This window comes from Dendrobates tinctorius, unplaced genomic scaffold (assembly GCF_039654945.1).
Source record: "Dendrobates tinctorius isolate UK_male_01 unplaced genomic scaffold, ASM3965494v1 ptg000003l, whole genome shotgun sequence".
NCBI lineage: Eukaryota > Metazoa > Chordata > Amphibia > Anura > Dendrobatidae > Dendrobates > Dendrobates tinctorius.
This window is the reverse complement of record NW_027361671.1, coordinates 49,822,942-49,843,655: the sequence shown is the minus strand read 5'-3', so window position 1 is coordinate 49,843,655 and position 20,714 is coordinate 49,822,942. Positions and strand designations below refer to the sequence as shown.

The following is a 20,714-nucleotide window of genomic DNA, read 5'->3' as shown; positions in this document are numbered from 1 at the left end:
GTGACATTTTCATTCTCCAGGCCTTTCTCTCTCTATACATCGCACTATGGATTAAAAGACACCAGTCGAGGAGCTGGTGCGAGAACGATGGTAACATCACCGATGAAGCCTCTTCAGTAAAACGACCGCCAGTGCACTCCTGAAGCTGCTTAGCTTGGGAAAACTCAGTGGCAGTCCTGATGTCTATAAGACTCCATGTGCACAAAGCCTTAAAAACTGTTTAAATACACTTTGCTGTAGTCATGTACAGTCTTTTAAGCATTTTTTCTCCCTCTTCAGAAAAAAACAACTTCTTGTCAAGTATTTCGAAGAGACTTTTGATGGAATGTAATCCAAACCAGACAATGTTCAAACAGAAAAAAAAACTCTGCAAAACCTAATTGAAATAGCTTCAGGAAACGAAAACCTCCTCCAAAAACGCCTTAGGCTAAGTGAACATAACATCGTATTGTTGAGTTGTCGGAACAGAAACTAATTGAGCAGAAGCTCCAAGTGTTTGAGGAATTTTACGTTTTTGAGGACGATTTGGAGAGATTCCACACAATTTCCAGTCAGTTTCTTCTCCAAAAACTCCTCAAAATACTCTTTGTGCAAGTAGCAAAAGGGTATGTACACCCGTCTTAATTCCAGCAGTAGTCTCCACCCATCTCCTCCTCAAGATTTTCCTAGGAAAAGCTGTTTCAAGAAAAAGTTGATGATCTTTGGCTGTATGCACACTGGGTTTTTTTAGGCGAAATCCAAGCGGAATCAGTGTGAAAATCAAGGTTCGGAAACCCTGTAGCTGTTAAAAGAAGTAACATGCTCAATCTTCTGGCGGCTTTGTTTGAAAGCCACCTCTCTCTATTTTTGAACTCACAGGAAAAAGTCGAGCCGCATGTAGAGCTGCTTTAGGAAAAATGCTGGCTTTTCTCAGAAGTTGCTTTGTGATATAAAACTGTGAAAAACGATACAAAAATAATTATTTTTTGTATAATTTTTTATTGTGTAAAAGCGCCATAACCTAAAAAAATTGTATAAATATGGTATTGCTATAACCGCACTGACCCAAAGAATGCTAGTTTTTGTTCATTCTACCTCCCAAAAATAAAAATAGAAAGTGATCAAAAAATGTCATGTGACTGAAAATGATGCCAATAAAAATGTAAATTCATCCCACAAAAATCAAACCCTCCCATGACTCTGTCAGACGAGATATGGAAAAATGATAGCTCTGAAAATATGGCGATGCAAAAACTAGTTTTTGAAAAAAAAGTGTCTTTTAGTGTGTGACAGCAGCCAAACATAAAAACCCGATATAAATCTGGTATCAATGTAATTGCACTGACCCGAAAAATTAAGTTGCTGTGATGCTATTCCCTTCTCATTGCCAAGCCGTAAGTCAGAGTGGTTAAGGAGTCCAACGTCAGAAGCCAGGAGGGTAAATTATAAACAGAAGGAAGAGACAAAAGCATATTCAGGTAAGATTCCGTGGTCAGGGTACCGGGAGGATAACGGATCAGAGCTGAAGGGGATAAACAGGCTGATGGTCAGAACGAAGTCCAAGGTCAGGAAACAGATCAAGCATACAGACCACAAGGCACAGGAGCGCACAGCACAAACCACACAATATGAATGTATGTCTGGCAGTGTTCTGGGAAGCACAGCTCATTTAAGAAGCATGGCCATTAACTGGAATAATGAACACATGAGACAACCAACGTCTCATAGTCTCAATTTGGATAGTCAAGATGTCAATTAACACACTGACAGCTCAGAATGCCCCTGTACCAGATTGGATGGCCAAGCTGTCAATCAAAGTGTTGACAGATTCAGCACACCCCTATACCAGATTGGAATGGCTAAGCTGTCAGTTACCGCATCCCAGACACACTGAGTAAGTCGCCTAATCGCTTATACCACAAGAGGAACTGTGGAAAAAATAAATAAAACCAATTCTTCACCTGCTGCTGATTTGTTCATTCTGCCTCCCAAAGATCGCAGTAAGGTTCGGCGCACATTTATTCTGCGCTCTACACTGAGCGCTTACACCATGATTTCCATGTAAATCTCTGAAATACGTGATTCAGACGGAACCCCCTGGCGGAAGATTCCCTATAATGAGGCATATTGAGACACTGTGGACACGGTCTGACCTGTGATCTGACGGGGTCCATCTTTTTAGGCTTCCAGTCTGCCACAGTTTTATGCATCTCTGAAGAAAAGGACAATGCTGAACACAGGCCAGACGGAGTCAAGATTAACTCTGCTGCCGCATTATAGTGAATGGATCCCTCGAGGATTTCCTCTGAATCACGTCACTCAGACATTTAGATGGAAACCCCAATGTAAGTGCTCAGCGTAGAGCGCCGGATAAATGTGATCCCAAACGTTATGGAAAATGTTCCCAATAAAAGCTTCCACTCAATCCACAAAAAAGCAAGTCACCACTCAGGTCTGTCAATGGAAATATAGGGGGATTCCATGTTACTAATAGTACAAAGGCTCTGGAAAAGTGAAATAACTCCTCGCCCCCCCATCCCCAATAGAACTCCAGCAAAATCTGCACTCCCAAATCCAAATGTCACCCTGCCTTCTGAGACACAATGTGTCTAAACCACATTTAGGGTCCACATGTTTGTCAGAGGTATAATTTGCAAAATGGGGTTACTTGAGGGAGAATTCTGCTCTTTCAGCACCTATTCTAGGAAAACCTGCGTTCCAGGATGCAAATAGTGCTCTGTCACTCCAAGTCTCACCATATGGCTAAGCAGTACCGTACAGCCACATATGGGGTATTTCGACATTCAAGAGAAAGAATTTTTTGCCATTCTTATCCATTTCCATGTGTGAAAATTATTATTTTCACAGATCTACGTTATAAACTTCTGTGAAGCACTTGTGGGTTCAAGGTGCTCACCACACATCTAGATACATTCCTTGAGGGGTATAGTTTCCATAATGAGGTCACTTAAAGGGAATCTGTCACCCCATTTTTGAACTATCAGCTGCCGGCACCGCCATCAGCGGCTTATCTACAGCATTCTGTAATGCTGTAGATAAGCCCCCGATGTAACCTGAAAGAGAAGAAAAATGAGTTATATTATACTCACCCAGGGGCGGTCCCGGGTCCGGTTCAGTTCCGGTGGGTGTCGCGGTCCGGCGCCTCCCATCTTCTAACGGTGACGTCCTCTTCTTTGCTTCCCGTCGTGGCTCCAGCGCAGGCGCACTGCTCTGCCCTGTTGAGGGCAGAGCAGAGTACTGCAGTGCGCAGGCGCCGGACCAGGTCAGAGAGGTCCAGCACCTGCGCACTGCAGTACTTTACTCTGCCCTCAACAGGGCAGATAAAGTACGCCTGCACAGGAGCCGCGACGGGAAGCAAAGAAGAGGAAGTCACCGTAACAAGATAGGAGGCATCGGACCGCGACACCCTCCGGTCCCGAACTGGATCCGGGACCACCCCTGAGTGAGTATGATATAACTCTTTTTTCTTATCTTCCAGGTTACATCATGTCCTTATCTACAGCATTACAGAATGCTGTAGATAAGCCCCTGATGGCGGTGCCGGCAGCTGATAGTCCAAAAATGGGGTAACAGATTCCCTTTAATGAGGGACTCTCCAAAAGCGTCATGGCGTCCTCTCTGGATTCCAGACATTTTTGTGCTCAAAAAGTCAAATGGTGCTCTTCCCCTTCCGAGCCCTGCCTTGCAAACATGTGGGGTATTTGCGTACTCAGGAGAGATTGCACAAAAAGTTGTGTGGTTCAATTTCTCATGTTACCCTTGTGAAAATAAAAAATCTAGGGCTAAAGTAAAATTTTTGTGAAAAAAGTTAAATTCATTTTTTTCCTTCCTTATTGCATTAATTAATGTGAATCATCTTAATTGTTAATAAACTTCTTGAATGTGATTTTGAGGACTTTGAGGGGTTTGGTTTTAAGAATGGTGTAACTTTTGGTTATTTTCTGTGATATAGACCCGCCAAAGTCACTTCAATTGTGAGGTGGTCCATGCAAAAATGATTTTTGTAAATTTTGATGGAAAAATTAGAAATCGCTGGTCAACTTTAAATCCTTCTAACTTCCTAACAAAAAAATATGTTTCAAAATTTGTGCTGATGTTAATTAAACATGTGGGAAATGTTATTTATTAACTACTTTGTGTGATATTTCTCTCTGATTTAAGGGCATAAGAATTAGAAGTGTAAAAACGTGAAATGCTCGCCAATTTTCCTATATTTTGACAAATAAATGCTTAGCAAACAATTTTTACCACTATCATGAAGTACAATATGTCACGAAAAAAACAATCTCAGAATCACCGGGATCCGTTGAAGCGTTCCAGAGTTATTACCTCATAATGTCAGATTTAAAAATGAAGCTCGGTCATTAACGTACAAAGTGGCCCGGTCCTTAAGGGGTTAAAATAATAATAATAATAAATATTCTTTATTTTTATATAGCGCTAACATATTCCGCAGCGCTTTACAGTTTGCACACATTTACATCACTGTCCCCGGTGGGGCTCACAATCTAAATTCCCTATCAGTATGTCTTTGGAGTGTGGGAGGAAACCGGAGAACCCGGAGGAAACCCACGCAAACACGGGGAGAACATACAAACTAAAATAAGTGATTTGATCATTCTCCTGATGTTTTTCACTCAGAAGACACTCTGTACTTTGTAATGCAAGTCAAGCTTTGAGATGGATTTTGAGAGTTTGTGCTTAGTTTCCACTCCAAAAACTCATTGAAAAACTTTATGTCCACATAACCAGTTTTTGCTGTGTAATCTCCTCAACAAACTACATGTGCACACAGAAGAAAAAGCAGTATTTCCTAAAGCAATTTTGATGTCACCGGACAATACAAGGGTGATGTCAACCCCACAAATTTGAACCCCACTTGCCACTGCTACAGGCAGCGTAGGACTGGAGCACCTTGGGCCCACCAGAAAAATCATTATTTTTTTTTACTGCCTGAAAAAAACTTTTCAGTTTTTGTTAAAAAATAAAAATGTCAGCATTAGCAAGGCTGGTTATCACGAATAGAGGGGTCCCCATGCTGTTTTTTTTTAAATTTTTTTAAAATAAATAGCGAAAATAAAACAGCTTGGGGTCCCCTCCCTGTTTTTGCACTGTAGCGGTGGCAAGTGGGATAATATTGGTGGTGTTGATGTCACTTTTGTATTGTCCGGTGTCATCAAACCCATGCGTTAGTAACGGAGAGGCGTCTATAAGACACGTCTCCATTACTAATCCTATAGTTACTGTATATGGTGAATAAAGACACAGCCAGAATAAATTATTTTATTTGAAATAATAACAGAATTTTCCATTTTTATTTAAAAATAACAAGCACAGTTATACTCACCTAACTCCCATTCCATTGAAGCCCTTGTCGCCTATAATAAATTAAAAATAAAAACACAACCATATCCCTCACCTGTCCGTCGTACTGTCCCACACTGTAATCCATGGGTGGGGGATAAACAGTTTTCAACCATCCAGGATGAGAACCACTTTAACATTGAGCTGTGCAGTGGTGACATCATCAATGTTACTGCGGGTTACAGAGTGGGACAGTACAACAGACAGGTGAGGGATATGGTTGTGTTTTTATTTTTGTTTATTATAGGCCCAGTGACCCGCGGTAATCTCGATGACATCAACGCCAGTTGCTGACACTGCGCTCGTAGCAGCTTATTCCTCTGTGGTTCTAATCCTGGATGGTTGCATCTTGGCACCGTCCAGGTTGAAAACTATCGCAGACATGGATTATGGCGTGGGACAGAATGACGGACAGGTGAGGGATATTGTTGTTGTTTTTATTTTGTTTTATTACAAGGACTTCAATGGAATGGGAGTTAGCTGAGTATAACTGTGTTTGTTATTTTTAAATAAAAAAAGTAAAACTGTGTTCTGTTTTTATTTCAAATAAAAGACTTTATTCTCCCTGTGTCTTTATTTACCATGTAACTATAGGATTAGTAATGGATAGGTGTCTTAGGCTATGTGCACACGTTGCGGATTCTGCTGCGTTTCCGCAGCGGTTTTGGCCCTGCGGAAACGCAGCAGTTCTGCAGACATGGTACAGTACCATGTTAGCCTATGCAATTTCAAAACCGCTGTGCTCACGCTGCGTTTTTTTCCGCGCGGTTTTGCTGCGGTTTACAAACCGCAGCATGTCAATTGTTTGGGCGGATTCCGCAGCGGTTTCACACCTTTAACATAGTAGAGGTGTGAAACCGCAGGGCAAAACCACAGGCTAATCCGCAGGAAAACTGCAGGTCACTTTACCTGCGGTTTTACCTGCGGATCCGCGCGGAAAAACCCGCAGGTGAATCTGCAGCGTGTGCACATAGACGCCTCTCCATTACTAAGCTGTGGGCTTGATGTCACCGGACAATACAAAGGTGATGTCAACCCCACAAATCTGAACCCCACTTGCCACCGCTACAGGCAGCATAGGACTGAAGCACCTTGGGCCCACCAGAAAAATCATTATTGGGGGCCACTATGTAGCTACATAGAAATAAATACAAGTGTGGGGCTGAGGGGATCCAGAAGTGAACCCGCAGAACCACGACGACGAACTACCTCTGGGCGAGCTGGCCAAGTGGACCACCCCCTATACAGGGAGCGTCTGGGGCAAGCCCAGAGGAGACTATCGCCGCGGAAGCTGATACCCGGGGACACAAGCGAGAGACGGACTGGACGGCAGGAGAAAGCAACTGGGGACCACAGGGAGGCTGCTGCAGGTCCTGAAGGAGGTGGCTTGAGGGAAGGAGCTGACGAGACAGGTAGCGGCAGGCACAGGCTGGAACGGACGGGCACTAGGAAGGAACACAGGGAGGTCACAAGGAGGTACTGCAGCACAGGACGCAAAACAGAGTGCAAGGCTGGGAGGACGCAGGGAAGCGTGGACCTGAATCAGAGGTGCAACACAAATGATAGTCAGGCACAGGGCAGGGGGCGAGGCTACCTGGTATAGGGCATGCTGGCAGGACTTACGGGTAAGGGTCCTCCAGGATCACAGAGACAGGGGTGTGGAGCGGCTGCAGCATAGGCAGAGAAAGTGCACTGTAGAGTCACTGTCGCGCAGTGCGCAGGCGCACCCGACGAGCACCCAAAGCCGGCCGCAGGAGCGGAAGTGAAGGAGCCGAGGGACGTGCGCTCCCCTCGGGAGCGCGCTGGGAGAGGTGAGCGCGCCGGAACTCGGGGGGAGCGCAGTGGGGACGGACGGCGCGGCGGCAGGCAGCGTGACAAGACCACCAATTGTGTGGTAAAACGCGTTAATATCAGGGTATAATATAAGGTAGTACCCGTCTTAATTATGTAGCAGGGGTTGGGTTCCCCCCTCATAGAATATAAAGGAGCCCCCCCTCATAGAATATAATGTAGCCTACCTTATGGAATATAATGCAGCCCTCCTAATGGAATATAATGTAGCCCCCTCATAGAATATAATGCAACCCCCTCATAGAATATAGTTCAGCCCCCCTCATAGGGTATAATGCAGCACCCCACAAAATATAATGCAACCCCCTCATAAGGTATAATGTAGGTCCCCATAGAATATAATGTAGCACCCTCATATGCTATAATGCAGCCCCCCTCATATAGTATAGTGCAGCCCATCCACAGAATATAATGTATAATGCAACCCCCTCATAAGGCAGTCCCCCATAGAATATACTGTAGCCCCCTAATAGGGCATAATGCAGCCCCCCTCATATAGTATGATGTAGCCCCCTGAGAGAATAATGCAGCCCCCACACAGAATATAATGTAGCCCCCTCATAAAGTATAATGCAGCCCTTCATAGGGTATAATGCAGCCCCCTCATAGGGTATAATGCAGCCCCCTCCACGTCCATCATTGCTTTCTCACCCACCACCCCTATCATTGCCCTTTCCACCACCTCCATCATTGCCCATTCCACAACCTCCATCACTGCCTCCTCCCCTACCAACCCCTTCGTCCTTTCCACCACCACCAACATTGCATTCTCCCCCACCACCCCATCACTGCTCTCTCAATCACCCACTTCATTGCCAATCTACAATACACACACAGCACCACTCTCTCACACACACATACACACACACAAAGCAACGTACCACATACACACACACTCGCACACACACACGCAGACAGACACACACAGCACCACTCGCCTCTCCATATGTTCCCCGCTGCTGCACCACATCCCTGCAGCTTTCTCTCTGAAAACAGCCATGCTGAATGATGACATCATTCAGCAGCACTGTGTCAAGACAGAAAAGTGCCGGGCAGGAAGCAGGACGGCACTGGATCCCTGTAGCTCTGCTCCGCTGCTAAGCTGCAGGGATCGGTCCCAGCCCGGTGACTGCACTGAAGGGGCCCACCTTCGGGGTAGATTACATGCGTCATGTCCGCTTCTGTGTGCAGTGTTAGCCTCAGCCTGCGGCTAACATTGCCCGCTATTAAAGTGAAATGATATTCACTCCTCTCCATGCCAATAGGGGTGTGGGGAACTGTGAAAATTAATTTCTCTTTAGCAGCGGGGACAGGCTCCTATCTCCAACTGCTGCTCCACTGGCATCGGAAGGGCCCCCCTCACTCAGGGGCCCCATAGCAGCTGGGTGTGCTGCTATTAGCGACATGCCACTGGCTGGGGGCCCCTGGAGCAGTGGGCGCCCTAGGCAGCTGCTGGCCAGTATGCCAGCAGGTATCAGTGCCTGGGCCCAATGGAGAATCCTCCAGTTCTCCGGTGGGCCAGTCCGACCATGGCTACAGGACAAGTGGGAAGAGCCGGGCAAAGCACCAGAATTGGCGCATCTAATAGGTGTGCCTTTTCTGGGCAGCTGTGGGCTGATATTTTTAGGCTGGGGGGGTCAATATCCATGGCCCCTTACCAGCCTGAGAATACCAGCCCCCAGCTGTCTGCATTAGCAAGGCTGGTTGTCAAAAAGGGGGCGGGACCCCACGGCGTGTTTTTAAATGTATCTATTCTTGATAACCAGCCTTGTTAATGCTGCCAGCTGAGGTTTGCAGCCCACCGCTGTCAGTTTTGCCTGGCTGGTTATTAAAAATACAGGTGAACCCAATGTCATTTAAAAAAAAAAGTATTTATTTATAGCACTGGCGGCAGCTGATGAATACTCCCATCAGCCAGCACCTGCTCTCACTATTATCAGTTGAATACTGTCCACATTCTCCTCCACTAGCAATGATCGCAGCAGAGAATGAGGAGAGCTGTCTTCAGCACCCAGCAACAGGGAACAGGGCGTTGGTACATGTGATACTGATGTGGCACATGGGCGGCACACGTCTTAAACCCATGTACACATGGACACGGATATCTCTGGTACTGTTTTTTCCATTACTGGAAATATCAGGATGTGTGAAAAACCCCGAAAACTGCTTTGTTTTGGATACTTCTTATAAGGGTATGTGCACTCTCCATTTTTTTAGGTGGATTATGCCAGCAATGCACAGCAAAGTCAAATAACATCTGTCTTATGTAATTTCTTTTGACTGCTTCACCGTTTGGAAATTCTGCAGTGGCTGAATGAATTGACATGCTCGTCCTTTGGGTGGCTTCTGCAAATGCAAATAAGGCCGGGATCACACATGCGAGAAACTCGAACGAGTCTCGCATCTTAATACCCGGCACTGCCGCGGGCACTCAGGAGAGGAGCGTGCGGCTGCATGTGGGTTGCCCTCCCATGGCTGTGGGGTACTCGGTACCGGGCTGGTGTCAGGGGGGATGTGTCACAGCAGCAGTGACCCGGACCGTGGCCCTGGGCGCCCAAGTCAGTGGCGGAATGTATAGTAGTTAATGGAATGGAATAGTTCGTGACGCCACCTGTGGTGCTCGGCAAGGGAAGTGTTAAGCCAACGCTGCAAACAGATCCTCTGGGACAGATGGTGTGGTGCAGCAGTGATGGTATAGCCCTCCACAGGCAGGGCTGATGTCCCAGGGCAGTGTAGTTGTAATGGTTGTGGAAAGCCGCAGGCAGTGTAAAGAATGGTACCCAGAAGTAGCAGTGCTGAGCAGGTTGGCGCAAGAATGAATGGAGGACACCGAGGCTTGCAGTTCCAAAGCTTTACTCACAGTCTGCGGTACACAAGGGTGCCTGCCTCCGTGCTGTGTCCTCCGGGTCAGAGACACAGCCAACCTCCAGGCCAGATGGAAAGCTCCTCTCCAACACTCCACCAACATGTACCTTTCCTGAACGACTCCTCTATTGCGCCTTAAGGTGTGAAGATCTCCAGTACCGTGGTACTCTGGAGTTCCTCCTGTCATATGTTCCTAACAATTCTACTCGTATGGCAGACAGCTGTAGCCACTCTCGGGGACCCCTTTCTCCGGAGTCCTGGCTCTCTATTCAATTGCTGTTGTGCCCCAAGTCTTAGTTGGGAGTAGTGCATTTACAGCCCACTACTCCACCGGTGTCTGCTGCAGAACCATAAGTGTCCATACAACCTCGGGGACCGGGCCCCGGCCTTGCGCTGAGAACCTATAGGCAGGGTTCCTCTTCCAACCCACGTCTCCTCTCTGTTCTCCTACTCCTTTGTTCCGTAATGATCCTTCTCTCTCTTATGGAAGCTTAGGTTGCAGTTCTACGTCTTTCTCCTTTCCCTTTCCCGTGCCAGCTGGCTCAGATCACTGACGCAGCTGCAGCACTCCTTCCTCCATCCCTTCTTCCAGGGATACTCACTCCTGTCTGAGTAACTTCTTACCCACCTGACCTTCTGCCAGACTGAACCTGTAATCCTACACTTTCCCACTCTTTTATATCTCTCAACTCCACCCACCTTCCAGCACATCCAGTGTTCCATGCAGGGAACCACCAGAGGTGCTCTGCTACTCTCCAAGCACTGAGCCGCAATGTGGTTGTGCAGAACCACCCTGTTGTGTGGGGTGCGAGTGTTGGAGCGTGGAAAGGAGTTCCCACCTTACCTGGATGGTGGGGCACTACACCTTAGGAGAAGGTGCAGTACCTCTGTGGCGACTGAGCCTCAGGGGCGCCACACATGTATTTTGAGTTTCTCGCATAAGTGATCCCGGCCTAAGGGTATGTGCACATGTTGCGGATTTGTGTGCGGATCCGCAGCGGATTTGGCCCTGCGGATCTGCATCAGTTTTGCAGGGGATGTACAGTACCATGTTATCCTATGGAAAACAAAAACCACTATGCACATGCTGCGGAAAAATCCACGCGGAAACGCAGCAGTTTATTTTCTGCAGCATGTCAATTCTTTGCGGATTCCGCAGCGTTTTTACACCTATTCCATTCTAGGAATCTGCAGGTGTAAAAACGCAGATGAAATCCGCAATAAATCCGCAGTAAATCCGCAGGTAAAACGCAGGCATTTTGACCTGCGGATTCTGCGGAAATCTGCACACGAATCCGCAACGTGTGCACATACCCTAAAACATATTTACTGAGAGACACATTGTCCTATTGCAGATGTGAAGCACGCACCGCAGGTCAGTTTATGCAAAGTAAAAAGTAGCACAGTGGGCGTGAGGAGAACTAGATAAATCCCACTTTGCTGGAACTATAAGACGTTGCATTTTTTGCAAAACTCTACAGCATCAAAAACACAGCAAACACTCATTGTGAGAACTTAGCCTTAGGTCGGGGTCACACTTGCGAGAAACTCGCACGAGTCTTGCGCCTCAATACCCGGCACTGTGGCTGGCACTCGGGGCGGAGCGTGCGGCTGTATGTATTTCTATGCAGCCGCACACTCCGGTCCCGAGTGCCGGCCTCAGTGCCGGGTATTGAGGCGCAAGACTCGTGCGAGTTTCTCGCAAGTGTGACCCTGGCCTAATAGGTCTGAGTAGGCAAATGGTGGGGCAATAACCAAGATCATTCCTTTATTTGTATTCTATATGAGCAATTAAGCCAGAACGGTCTTTTAGATCAGAGAGCCACATTGTCCCATCCCTCCAACTCCACGGGCCGCAATAATACTGAAGTATTTGGCTGTGTTCACATTGCATTTTCTCTTACAGTCAGTAGCTACTACATCAGGGATCATAGCCAAACCCTCCTGCAAATTTGGATTTGGATGTTTTCGCCTACGGGGCCATTGACTTTAGAGATGCAGTGTCACTGTGTGCTCTGTTTTGCATGATTTTCGGCTATTGGAGGACAGGAAGACGCAGCCGACAACATATTAAGGGTATGTGCACACGTTGCGGATTTGCTGCAGATCCGCAAGGGATTTACAGTTCTATGTTATTCTATGGAGGAAAAAACCGCTGTGCACATGCTGTGGAAAAATCTGCGTGGAAATGCAGCGGTTTATTTTCCGCAGCATGTTAATTCTTTGTGCAGATTCCGCAGCGTTTTTACACCCATTCCATTATAGGAATCCGCTGGTGTAAAAACGCAGGGCAAATCCGCACAAAATCCGCTAGAAATCAGCAGGAAATCCGCACAAAAAAGCGTGGATTTTGACCTGCGGATTCTGGCAAAAACGCAGATTCCACGGGGAAAATTCCGAACAGCAATCCGCAATGTGTGCACATACTCTAATAGGTTTTGCTGCACTTTTGGTGAATAAAGTCGGAGTCACACTAGTGTATGGCATCAGATGCGATATGCCAAAGACCCTCGGCTCCTGCTCTGCTGCGAGCGTGATCCAGTGTCAGTGCTCTGGGCTCCGAGCCTCTCGCATGAGAGAACAGAAGGAGCACATCATGTGTGAAGGAGCCGGAGGAAGTAATTGCTTTCTTTCCTCTGCTGCTGGCATGGGAATCGCACTGCACTCGGGTGACATCCGAGTGCTGTGCGATGTTTCTCTCGAACCCGTAGACTTATATGTGTGTGAATGAGCAGAGTCTCGCTGCCGATCACAGCATGCTGCCATTGTTCTCTCAGGCTGAATCGGCATGAGAAAACAATCGCACAGCACTCGCCCGTGTTATACGCTAGTGTGACACCGGCCTAAAACTGGAGACAAATACCACCTATGATCCACACCAGAAAACTGGTAAAAATGCAAAAAAAAAATGCAGCAAAACCTGCATTTTCAGTGCAACATTTTATACTATGAAGAGAGGTCTAAGCTGCAGAAAAAAAGTTACAAAAGCACTGCGTGTGAACATAGCTCTGGTTTCTTTCGTTTGCTAGGTGCGCAATTACCCTTTCCACCGGCAGGGGGCAGACAAGGCATGCTGCGTAGCAAACCCTTGGCCGCAGATGTAACTTCCAATCACAAGGGCCAAATGGAAAGCAAACCCTGGTGAGAGGCCGCCCTCCTGGTGACGTCACGCAGCAGGGCCCGCCCCCGTGCCTTTCTCTCATGCATTGGCTGTACTGCCTTGGTAACCCCAGTGTGCGCGGCGGTGAGGACATGGTCAGTGCCCGGCGGGGCGGCACCGGGGGGCTTCATCTCTCCGCACACTGCTGCCTGTGACTGACCCCTGCTCCCCTCCGTGGCCGGGCGCCCGGCGGCAGTGATGGGTTGTTTCTGCGCCGTCCCGGAGGAATTTTATTGTGAAGTTTTGTTACTGGACGAGTCCAAGTTGTCACTGACCGCCCAGCAGCAGGGGGTGAAGGTAAGTGCCCGGCCGGTGCTTGTGGCAGGCGAGACAATGGCTGTGCACGCCCAGGACAGAAAGTTACTGGCGACCCTGGAGGAGTGCGGCTCCGGGGGCATTAACGCTGCATCCGGGAGTGACTGCTGCTCTGTCATGTGTCAGGAGCACAGATGCGCGGGGGAGGGTCCTGCACCTGTGACTGACAGCTGGGAGGAGTCAGCTGTCAGTGTAGCCGGAGGGACACGCCCCTTCTTACAGGATAACTGAAAGCAGTTGTCCCCATTAGGCAGTGTTCTCATTGATTATTGGCTCCTCCATTGCAGATTTCACCATTTTATCAGGAAAAATTCAACGCAGCTCTATATTGTTGTTTTTATTTTATCAATGACTGAATGTGACAGACCACCATTATAATCCAGGGGGTCTTTTGGAGACTGGTGTGTGTCTGTGACACTTTGCCTTTCTGTCATTTTTATGATGGATCAGAAATGCGCTTAGCCAGAGACAATCTCCGTTCTGACAGTCTGCGACAGCCAGGCCGCACTCAGGTGTCATCCGAGTGCAGTCTGTTGGTTTTGTTCTTTATCACAGACCCTCAGATCAAAATCAGACAAGTGTCCCCGATTTTAATCACAGTCATGTGAATGGCGCCATAGAATATCACAGGTACGAGTACTATTGCTGAAAATCACGGCTATCACTCGGGCACAAAAATTGTATGTCTGACTGAGGCTTTATAAGGAAACAATATCCAGAAGTGTTATTTATTCTGGAATACCTGTCAGGAGATCCAGAGGTGTTGATGATGGAGGGTCTTTGTAGGCTGAGCCATGATGGCCGCCAGTGGACGCTGTGGTCCGTGTGAGGGGGACGGGTTTGTCTTGTGCCCCAGTGAGAGCATCGCTGACGTCTGAGACCTTGGACCAGCACTTGTTGAATGAGCTCTGAACAGTGCAAAAAGGGGTCCCAAACGAGCGAGTGTTTCTCTACCCACAGGACAGCAGATGCTGATCACTGGGGGTCCGAGCATGCAGACCTCCGCTCCATTCCTTGCCTATAGGACAGGAGGCGTGAATGCTCGATCCCTGCACCATTCAGACAGGGTTCTGCTGAGCCCCCATCCCAAAATCATGGTGGGGGGGCCAAAAGGGGATCATTTCTATTCTTCGTACACTTTAAAAGGGGCTCGTCACCAGAAGGCTCCAGTTTCTGCTGTTATTTTATTCCCGCTGCTCCCCCCAGTATTACGTAGTTTTTGTCTTCTTTAGCTGCGTCATATGGTTCCAGAGATACGGCCTTTCTATTGAGTGCTAATCTTACAAGGGGGTGTGGCTCAAGGGTAATAGTGCAGATCAACTTTTATCTATTGGTAATTGTACAAGTGGGTGTGGCTCACAATGTAATAATATGATGCAGCCTAAACGCACCTCCCCAGAAAAATCCTGAGAACCACGCCCATTTGATTAAATAGGCCCATAATATATTGTTTTAAATCCGCCATATGGTTCCAAAACGTGATACTTGGGCACAGTGGGAATAAAATGAGAGCAGACGCCGGCCTGGTTTGTCCTGGTGACAGGTCCTCGTTAAGCCGAGCCGGGCTATAAACACTTGGCGTCAGATGATGAGCAGTTTTGCTGGGAAAAAAGTGAAAAATCAGTTGTGTTTGGGTGAAATATTGTGTGTTTCTCCAATCGTAGTTCAGTAAATGCTGCAGAAGTGACATTTCCCACTTGTAAAAGTGACATGGCCAAAGCCAAGGGACTGTAATTGGCAATGGGGTGTACTCTGCAGTGTTGAGGAGTGCGGCGCTCCCCTGCCTCCCGCACACTGCTAGCGGTTCACTCCTGAAGATTGTCAGGCTGGCCCAGAGCCATTGTCGTTCCTCCTGTCTGAACTGCGGGTAAAACTAAAATTAAGGGTCTCAAAAAATGGCAATACAATAATTTATTTTTTTGTATCGAGTTTCTGAACTTTTTTTTTAACAAACCTATGTGTTTAGTATCGCAGAAATTCTGCTGCCCTGAATAATCATTTTGCCGGGTCATTTACAGCATGAACACCGTAAAAGCAAAACTCAAGAAACTGTGTCAGAATTACTAATTTATTTATTTTATTTTTTTTTCTCCATTTAACGGTACTTCGTGTGGTTTTTTTTTTTTTCAGTAATTTATATTGTAAAATCAATGTTGTAATTAAAATCTATAACCCATGCTGGAAAAAAAACCCCTAGTTTTGTCGACAGAAAAAAAAAATTTATGTCTCTTGGAATAAGGAGGGAAAGTGGCAAAAGGACAAAAAAAGAAAAAAGTAGTTACCTTGAAGGGAATCTGTCAGCAGGTTTTTTTACGACTTCATCTGAGAGCAGCGTAGGGCCGGGATGAGAAACTCTGACGAGTCTCACATCTTAGTACCCGGCACTCGGGATCGGAGCGTGCGGCTCCATGTATTTCTATGCGGCCGCACTCTCCGCTCCCGAGTGTCAGCGGCAGTGCCGGGTATTAACATGCGAGACTCTACCGAGTTTCTCGCATGCGTGATTCCGGCCTAATGGAGAGAAAGGTACCCTGAGTCCAACGATGTATCACTCAGTTAATTGGGTGCTGCCGTTTTGTCACACAGAGTTCTTGTTCTTAGCTTTTCAGCTCTGTTGCGTTGTTAAAATCTAATCCCGCCCACACCAGGCTCTGTATGTACATAGTCTATAGACGGTGAGCAGCTTATCACAGAAGGGGCGGAGCCATTCTAGGAAGCACCCGCCAGTTAGTCACAGCACTGATAATCACTAGTGATGAGCGAATATACTTGTTGCTTTTTCCGAGCATGCTCGGGTGTCCTCCGAGTATTTTGGCGTGCTCGGAGATTTAGTTTTCGTGTCTCAGCTGCATGATTTGTGACTTGTAGACAGGCTGAATACATGTGGGAATTCTCTAACAGGCATTCCACACATGTATCCTAGCTGTCTAGCAGTCATAAATCATGCAGCTGCGGCGACGAAAACTAAATCTCCCAAAGGCTCCTGTGCAGTGGCTGCCCATGCCCGCCGCTGCTTACAATCCTTGATAGTACTGTGCTAATCCTCCGCAGCAGGCGGCGATTGCTGGCATAGAGGAAGAGCTGGGGAAACATTGCTCTTCACAAATGCCGTCCCCGGTTGTGGCCTTTGGCACGGTTCTGGTGTGAGACGTTGTTTCCACGAGTCGCAGACAATGGAGCCGCCTCTCCGCTCTCTCTGGATTTTAATATACTTGGGAGTTGTTTGACAAGTCTGTGTCAGAGAATGGAAATAACCCCGAGGCCGGCAGCAGGACGTCTTTGTGTGGGGAGACTACTGTGCTGGGCGAATAGTGCAGATAGCGAGGAGAAGACCTTCCATCATGTTCAGTACAAGCTCACCTGTATATATGCTGCTTCCTTTCTGGGTCGCTCCAGCTGCCCTTGTGTTACATGATGTTCTATTCATCTGACTGGCCCCATATAATGCTACACTTCTCAGGACTCCCTGTGGTCTGATGACATAACCCCTTTAAATCCTTTATACATTAAAAATAAATAATAAGCGTATTTGTCTTTTATCCACAAAATCGTCCTAAAATTGGGGTTTAGTGATTGCAGATATTGTTCTCTCAGCCCCGATATACTGAATATCTCGAATAAAGAATTATCTGCACTGTCACATAACTTTTCAGGTCGTTGAAATGTTGAAGTTTGGATTGGCGAGGTCTCAGCCCCTGGACTCCATCGATCCAGGCTTATAACATTGTCTCTATGACATGGCTAAATACCATATACTCGAAGTGTCACCATATCACTGTGGAGCCCCCTGTCCTAATTGATCTCTGAATTTGCCATTCCTTGAATTGTTCCCCACACGGATTAATGGTTTTCCTCCATGGTTGTGAGTGTACCCTGGCTTGTAGAAGGATCACCCCTCTATGATGGCCGTATACCCTATTAACGAATATATAACAGTTGTCCTAATGGGCAGCCCATTACCTCTCCTAAATACCACAGTATCAAGCAAATGGACCATGTAGTTTTCTAGATAATCAGATATTATTTTTACACTAATCTGTGCTGGCATTAAGGGTATCAGGAACCAATGGGAATGAGAAGCCCCAACATTAAAAAGGCCTGTGGAGATTTGCTATATGGGATGCCATTAACAGATAAAGAAAACCTTTCACTGGATCAACAGTGAGCTCTTCACTCTCACAGCTTCCCTTAGGCCGGTTTCACATTAGCGCTTTTTAAGCGCACGCACGGCCGGGGGTAGCTCCGCCCCCGAGCCGGCTCTCTGCCCGGCGTGCCCGCCCCTTGCTTATAGCGCCGCCTCCTAGCGGACAGCGGCGCCTGCGATCGGCGCACCCTATCTTTAGCATAGGGTGCGCAGATCGTGCGCAGGCCGTGCGCTAGTTGCGCTTTGACCTGCGCTGCGCACTTTTGACGGTGCGCCGTGCGCGCCAAAATCGAACTTTTCGGATTTTGGCGCGCACGGCGCACCGTCAAAAGTGCGCAGCGCAGGTCAAAGCGCAACTAGCGCACGGCCTGCGCACGATCTGCGCACCCTATGCTAAAGATAGGGTGCGCCGATCGCAGGCGCCGCTGTCCGCTAGGAGGCGGCGCTATAAGCAAGGGGCGGGCACGCCGGGCAGAGAGCCGGCTCGGGGGCGGAGCTACCCCCGGCCGTGCGTGCGCTTAAAAAGCGCTAATGTGAAACCGGCCTTAAGGTACTGTCACACTTAGCGATGTACCAGTGATATGACGCGGTCAGGATCGCTGGTACATCGCTAAGTGGTCGCTAGTGAGCTGCCACACAGGCAGATCTCACCAGCGACATCGCTGGAGACGGGGATCGCTACTTACCTGTCACACTAGACGATCCTGCGTCCTCCCGCCCGGCTCCACGCGTCGCTCGTCGTCACAGCAGGAAGCGCCGCAGGAAGCTGACGACGAGAAACAGTCCAGGACGTTCTCGCGCGATCAGCGATAACCAGCGGGGGAGCCGGTCGTAGGTAAGTATCAGACACAGCGATATCGCTAGCAATATCGCTATAACGTCACAAGTTATAGCGATATTGCTAGCGATATCTCTTAGTGTGACATGCCCTTTAGTATCCAGGGATTTTTATTGTTTGATTTAATCCACCATAAGGTCCCAGAGATATGGGCCTTTTTATTTAGTACTCATTTTTATGGTCTTTACCTAGGGGGTCATGGGCCACAGAGTTATTATGCAGAACCACCTAAAGCTACATCCTCGGGGTTTCTGTGAGCCATGTCTCCTTGTAAAGACCCTAAAAATTTGCACTAAACAGGCCAATTTCTCTGGTATTGTATTTTGGACTTTTTTTTTTACCTGGAAACTCAGGGGAGCAGCAGGAGAGGAAAACTTGAACTTTTGCTATGTAATCTGAGAACTACATGATGTAGGGGTATAGACCTTAATCGCAGTGATGAGTTACTAATTGGGCTGTGTGATGTCCTTTTGATAAAATAGTGATTGTATCTGCTGCAGATCTAGCAGTTCTCTGAATGCTGAGCTCTGAATAACTCCTCCCACAGTATTGATTGAGGGTTGTCCGTCACGATGATCAGGAACGAGCTCTCTTAGGAACTCTTTTCCTGATTGGCAGCCTGTATATACTGCAGGACTATCTCCTTACGAGCAAGCAAAACTCTTGTTCGTCAGGTGAAATGAACTTTTGCTTTCCTTGATAATCATCATTCTCGATAGCAGATAACCTGTCTGACGACCATGGCAGCCCGTGTGCACTAATCGACGTTATGCTAATCACTCTGTGCGCGTGTGTAGGGAAGGTGACCTGACGGACGGACTGACTGGTCAGGTTTCAAAGGGGTTTGCACTTGTCAGGCAGGATGTCAGTTATGACAGAAGGGAAAACAGCTAGGAAAGTGTAGGTGACGTGCAGTACCTGGAATTGACATTAGAGGGCAGGGAGGAGTGTGAGCATAGGACTTGACATCAGCTTAGGGCTAAGAAACCGTTGGTCATGGGGGGCGGAGTTACAGGGAATTGGGAAAGCTATAAATTTGACAGGAGGGTTCCAGAAGATTCCAGTCCCCAGGGGGAGCTCAAGTGACGAGGAGACTGTGACACTTGCTGCACTGTGAGGAAAAACCTAACCAGGGGACTGAGGAGAAAGGAAGTCAGGGGGGTGGTCCTGACTTGAAGTACCGCAGTACAGACGAGGCCTCGGGGAAACACATACCGAGTTGAAGACGATACCTGACCAGAAACATTACTGTTGGTGTACGGGCCTAAGGCGGCCACAGTGACCGAGCTGACAGGAACGTCGATAAGCAGAAAAGGACGGTACGTGTATTTACGTCCCTGGTGTTAAGTATGGTGTGTGTGTAACGGGGCCTGGACACGGAGGGCCATTAAGAGAATTTGCGGTGTATCGTGAGGGCCGTCAGTCGGACGGCGGGAAATAAACTTGGACCTGTTGCACCCGAAATCTTGCCTCCAGCTTTTGTCTGTGTGTCACTGCGTGGTATACAGAGGGACCACCCCCCCTAGCCCGGCCTTCCGACCGTACACAGGTGAAGTGCTTTCTTTGTACAGGTAGGTGTACACTACCCTGCTGGCTATGGTAAATGACCGCTGGCCGGTAACATGCATGCCATTGTTGACCCTTACGGTATTTTTCAATACTTCTGTCATTTGCCCTGACAGCTGGATAGGCACTTCTGGGCCAAATCCTGACTGATGACAACTATTCTTGTCTATTCAGTGCTTGGTGTTTCTCACATTTTCTGTTTGATGCATAATCTCTGTTAACCTGCAAATTAACCCCGTATCTGCAGTTTAATGGTGTTATTCCTGGTGATAGGTTCCCTTTAATATATCATTTTTATTGCAAGTTTTACCAAATAGTATAACTAAACATAAACAGGGGTGATAACTCAATTCCAGTGCACAGACTGGGTAGATAATGCTGATGTTCAGGTACGGACTGGGGCTGAAATTCAGCCGTGGCATTTGAAATCACCCAGGCCCATGCTATCCCTGTCCCCAAGCACCAGATGGGATATGTTACTAACTAGCTGAAGAGCCCGGCGTTGCCTGGGCATAGTAACCAACTGGTTAGTTATAACAAATTATAATGATTGTATTGCACATAAAAACCGTACATCTAATCCTATTCTGTGTGATACTGTCTGCTGAGCC

General features: G+C 47.6%; 1 protein-coding gene across 3 annotated transcripts in view; it reads left to right on the top strand.

The window, feature by feature from the left end:
* The first annotated feature begins 13,232 nt into the window (after window positions 1-13,232).
* The window catches only part of EPB41L4A (erythrocyte membrane protein band 4.1 like 4A), a 591,957-nt gene continuing 584,475 nt past the window's right edge, over window positions 13,233-20,714 (top strand). The window contains exon 1 of one of the 3 annotated variants that reach the window (XM_073550667.1): window positions 13,233-13,537. In XM_073550667.1, coding sequence (XP_073406768.1) covers window positions 13,439-13,537 — 99 coding nt within the window. In that variant the 5' untranslated portion in view covers window positions 13,233-13,438. The remainder of the gene's footprint in view (window positions 13,538-20,714) is intronic. The other 2 variants (XM_073550634.1, XM_073550632.1) reach the window with 2 other exon arrangements.